Source organism: Lolium rigidum, unplaced genomic scaffold, assembly GCF_022539505.1.
Source record: "Lolium rigidum isolate FL_2022 unplaced genomic scaffold, APGP_CSIRO_Lrig_0.1 contig_67434_1, whole genome shotgun sequence".
NCBI lineage: Eukaryota > Viridiplantae > Streptophyta > Magnoliopsida > Poales > Poaceae > Lolium > Lolium rigidum.
Genome location: NW_025901326.1, coordinates 27,373 through 32,828, shown reverse-complemented (window position 1 = coordinate 32,828; position 5,456 = coordinate 27,373). Strand labels below are relative to the sequence as shown.

General features: G+C 51.5%; 1 protein-coding gene across 1 annotated transcript; it reads left to right on the top strand.

The window, feature by feature from the left end:
* The first annotated feature begins 431 nt into the window (after window positions 1-431).
* On the top strand, window positions 432-1,166 carry LOC124682080. The gene is made up of 2 exons (XM_047216847.1): window positions 432-761; window positions 1,005-1,166. The coding sequence occupies exons 1-2, from the start codon at window positions 432-434 to the stop codon at window positions 1,164-1,166; spliced, it is 492 nt and encodes a 163-aa protein (XP_047072803.1).
* Window positions 1,167-5,456: the final 4,290 nt, after the last annotated feature.

The window sequence follows — 5,456 nt, the reverse complement described above, 5'->3', positions numbered from 1 at the left end:
AGTAATAGTGTGGTTCTGGAGTGATCTTCCTCCCGGAACAAGTAACAGAAACAATGCATACTGCACAAGTGATGTGATGACATTATATAGTTGCTTAAGAAAAAAACAATGCCTATACAAACAGCCAAAACCGTTTCAGATTGCCAAAGCAGAATGCGTATCCAGCCATCTTTGCTTAAGAAAAGAACAAATAGAGTGGAAGGTGCCAGGCGTGCTGCATTTTTGCCATTTTCCATATATTTTTCTACCTGTTCACATGTAAACCGTGATACGTTTTCAGTAGCGTCACATGCACATGGAGACGCTCAGCAGATAACGATGAACTCACCCGCATTTGGTGCCTGCGTTTCTTTCCCCTGAGCAGCATAGCTGAAGAACCAATCTTGAGAAGAACGGCGCGAGCGATCGAGCGGCTAGGTGGCCATCCGGCAATGAGCGGCTTCGTGGGGCAGCGGTCGTGGATGGGGGCCGCCGCCACCCCGTCGGAGCCGGTGGGCGGCGACGCGCGGGACGACGGCGCTGCCTCCTCGTCCTCCATGAACGCCAGCGCCATCTCCTTCGGCTTCGCCGCCACCGCCATCCTCATCGCCATGTTCCTCCTCATGGCCATCTTCGAGCACCTCATCAAGCCCGGCTGGGCCGCCGCCCGGGCGTCCCGCGACGCTGCCGGCGACGACGGGCACGCCCAGGACCCGTCCCACTCCGACCGGCACCGGCCGCGCGACCACGGCTCGCCGGACAAGCTCGCACCTCCGCCCAAGGTAATAATTACTGCAGTAATTCAAGATCCTAGCTTGCTCGCTCGCAGAATGAATGCCGCCTCCGTGCGTTCAGCTCACGTGCAGCGTGTCAGCAGCGACAAGGGCGCGCGCACGTCGTGTCGCGCTCGTGTCTGCAGTGCCATGCCTGCGTGCGTACGTACGGGCGCGCTGCTGTTTCAGGAGAAATGAAAAAAGGACCATGACCTGCCATCACCTGAATCAATCTTTTTCTTTCGTTTGCAGATGGAGGTCGTGGTGGCCGCGCCGGACCTGACGGTGGTGATGCCGGGGCAGCGGTACCCGACGTTCCTGGCGCAGCCGGCGCCGCTCCTCTTACCGTGCCCGAGAGAACCTGTGCGCTGGCCTCCGCACCATGACCGCCGACATTCCTTCCTGCCGCCGTGACTCTCTCTTTCGCGCGGATAAGTGGAGTAGTTTGTATAGATCGAGGGTGAGGCGGGAAATGCGGAGGTGATGCTGGTATGTGCGCCGAGGAAAATGTTGGATCGTTTGTGCCGATTGCCTGATGTTCATAGGTCGTAGTCCTAGGGTAGGCAATGCATGTCTAGGATACTTCTTCATCCTCTGATCTTCGTCCACCGCCGTTCTTCTTGTCTGATGAAGCATTTTTCATGGCGTTGAATGCGTCGTTCATGTTATGGTCGGTTGGTCCATCAGGACTATCCCTTGCTGCCTTGCTGGGCTGAAGAAATATGCTAGTTGCATATTTTACTCCCATGCGTTGGCACCGTCCTAAGGGCCCGATTGGTTGCTAACAATGTGTTTTCCCGTATTCAGTGGGCTGAAATTCAGCCGTTTCGAAGCTCAGCTCGTACGGAGAAGTTGCACAACACGATATTTAAAGCAGGCTAAAAGTTGGCCCAAGAGGAACGGCCAATTCGGCCGTTTTTTTTCTTCCAAGAATAGGCTCAACCGAGCGTCGCGTGGTTACTGTTTTGCATGCATTGGTAAGCATGGGAGATGAGGCGTACCCCTTTACTCTGCAATCCACTCTACTCACCGCCCAACCGACACTCTCACCTCCCTCGGTTTCTCCATGGCCGCCGCTCCTCCTCCTCCCCCTCCGCCCAGCGGCCTCCCACCAAGCAGAAGATGTCCGTCCAAGAAGTTTAGGCAGCGCGCCAACTAGACCAGCTAGCGGCTGGTAGAGGCAACCTCGAGGCCGCTCTGAAGTGCCCCTCCCCGTTCTGTTCGAGGCCGCGCACGACGAGGGCGGCGACCACGGCGGCCGCCTCAGTGATCACGGATCTGACCGGAGGGTCATCATCGACGGCGATCCCCGGTCCCCAGAGCATAGCCACAGGCAAGGCACCTGCGTTCGCAGGTCCTGCCTTCGTCGATTTGGCAGGGGTTTTTCGACCCCTCCGACGGCCGCCTCGAACAAGCCATTTTCTTCTTCCTGTGCTCCGTCCGGTCGGTCCAGGTATCGTAGTTCCTCCGCCAGCAGGAGCGCCCGATTTCTCCAAGGTACGCCCACAATCTCGCAGATTTAGGTAGCGGTTAGAGTTTGGTCGATTTTGTTAACCGCAGGCCATTGTGTTATGTCCGGCAACAGGCGTTACGACATTAGGGTTAAAATGCACACCCTTCTAGGCTAGCTCGTCGAGGTGCTGCATGCCCATGGTAGATTTCCCAATTTGGGCAGTGCATTTGGGAAATTGGGACAATACTTGTAATGATGTGGCAAGATTTGGGTAATGATGTTGATCATTGTCCTGCTCATGATGTAGATGATGATCAACACATTGACTGTGATAATGTGGTTGGTCATGGTCTTGTTCATGCTCTGGATGATGGTCAACACGTTGACCAGTTGCCAAAGATGTTCAACAGTGTCTTGCTCCTGCTCTAGATCATGATCAGTGTCTTGCTCCTGCTTTAGATGTTGATCAGTTTCTTTTCCTGCTTTAGATATTGATCAGTGTCTTGCTCCTGCTCTAAATGTTGATCGGTGACCTGGTGCTGATCTAGATGTTGATTAGTGTATTCCTTCTGCTCTAGATGTTCACCTGTGTGTTATTTCTCCTCTTGATCATGCCATCTACACAAAGTTTCTTATCTGACTAGGTCGTCAAGCTGGAGTGCGACAGGGTGGGGAAAGGGGTGGTTCCCTCCACCCGGCTACCAGGACAACATCGCCCTCAACCCCTGGAAGAGCGCTCTTAAGACGGAGGTGCCAGGCAGGGTGGAGGCTATGTTGATGCCACCTTCAACTGCGGGCCATAAGCCTAAGCTGGGGCACCTCGCCAGGTCGCTCATGTCGCGGAGGTTCTACGCGCAGCTCAACACGGACGACCTCCACATGCTCGTCGTGCCGCCATGTTTCTAGGACGCGCTCCAGGAGTGGATCAAGATCACACTGCCAGGCAGTGTGCCCTTGTCTGCCTGCCGATTCTGCGACAAGTGGGTGCAGGTCACCTAGCATGGTGGCCAGGTGGTCTTTGGCACGGACTGGGCGCAGACGGTCTACAACTACGATCACCATTACGGCGACATCGTGGAGTTCAGGTTCGAGGCCATCGTCTTGAAGATGATCATCTACAAGGCCATCTTCTCCACCGCAAGGCTTTACACATGCCTCGATCACAGACCCTCCTTTTATCTGTTTGTCCATCTATAGTTGTAGTGGTAGTTCTGAACCTATGCAGACTTGGTGTTTGATCAAGGGGTTCTACAAGCTTTTATCGCCATGGAACTTCCTTGCTTTTGCCCTAACAATGGTGATTACATGATGTAGTTAGCTAATTATGTCTGTTCTCTTGAGTGTTCGGTACTGTTTTGGTAATGACTAGTTAGGGCTAAGAGCACCTTATGAAGAGGAAGGTAACAACATTGTTGCTTAGCACAATATCCAAAAATCCGATTCTTCCCTCGTCGGCCAAGGTATCTCACATTATTGCCAACCAATCAATGGGCCAAAATTGCACCATGAAACTTTGTTGGACCAAACGTAGTGCACAAACAAGTATAGCCACCATTTCACCTCATACGGTGGGCCAAAAGCAGAAACGGAGAACGAGTGCGAGCAACCAATCAGGACCTAAGTTATGGTTAGTTGCGTAAGCGTCTTTTGGGCTTTCGGACCCATGTTCCAAGCGGGGTGTCTACGGAGATACGAGCCAAAAGCCACACCATGCACTCTATTTGTTTGATTTCTCACGCAGGATTTGGCAGCATTTTTGTTGTAATTATAACCCTTTTGTTTGCTCTGTTGCACGTATGAATAAAACAACGAGAACTTTCTTGAGTCAAGTTTATTGAAGGAGTTAGCCACTTTGATAATAGGGTTAACTCCAGTATCATCATCGTCGGCATCTCAAGCCATCACTAGCAAGCATGCATCACCACCCCATGGCCCCTAGGCCACCATTTGTAGTATTGATCGTGTGCGGCTCAGCCATACCAAAAGAGTTGGTACCTCTGGCCTTGTGGTCGAAGAGGTGGCCGTGAGCCACCATGAGAGCCTCCTAGCAGAACTCAACAACTTTCATGACGGCCTGGTAGAGGTTAGAGTGCATGTCAGTTGGCTTGTTACCCCTTATCGCTTGAGCAACGTCCGTGATGGCCGATGATGCTAAAGGCCTGGAACTCATCCTTTGCCAGGATGCACTCTTCCTCTTGCGTACAAGTGCGTGGACATGGGAAGGCTTTTTAGGTCCATCGAGGATGATGGCCTCGGGCTCATGTGTCTCAACTGCTTCTTAAGGTGAAGGTGTTGGTGTACCTATGGGATCATTAGAGCCATGTCAAACTTACCAGGTACGAGTCTGCATGCAAAGATGGTGCGCATCTTGTAGTTCATGATGGGCTTGTTGAGGTACTTAGCTTACTTGGGTTATTATAATATCATGGTTAGCAAGAGAGTGTGCTAACCATGATATGTCTCTCATAGTGCTGAGCCACTAAGATGATGTTGCACCTGTCCTCATCCCACCGATCCCAATTGAGGTCTCTGAGCTTGCTAATTTGGATGCACCTGATCCTCCACTTTCTCAGGTGGTTGTAAACCCGAGTAGAAGTCACCTCAGGTCCACAATGGTCAAACAGAGCCTTGGAAACAACAGGCAGATAGACCTCTTTGAGGCCTTTGTTAGTATAGATGCCGCCCTTGATGATCTAGCACATATTATATAGCACGATGGAGGCCTAGAAGGGATACCACTTCAAGGTGCCTTTCATATGCGCAGCATGCGCTTTGCGCGCCTTCCGAGCAACATGCACCTCTTGCGCCTTTCGTGCCTTGGAAAGGTTTAGGAACACCTTTGAAGCAACACTATGCAACAGGCTTTGCACAAAACTCCGCGGAATGGATCCAAGTGCATATTGAGGCAACTTTGACTTCTGAGCCACCTCGACATTGACAACGTTCTCATCCAAGGGGGTGCAAGTCATTGACATAGGAATGGATCTGCAACTCACCACCGGAGACTAGAGTCTGACTAATAAACATGTCACACAACGAGCCCTACATTTACCGAGCAATTACAAGATAGTTAAACAAGACATGCACATGATCAGAGACAACAACATCAAACTACAAGAAGTGCCGTAGATTTCACTAAACTACTATTGTACAAGCTAGGTAAACAGTCAAGGGAAACCCTTATAACTAGGCAAATCCTTAAATAACTAAGTTTTAAGGTTTTCGTGGAAGAAATGGGCATGAACGGTTTT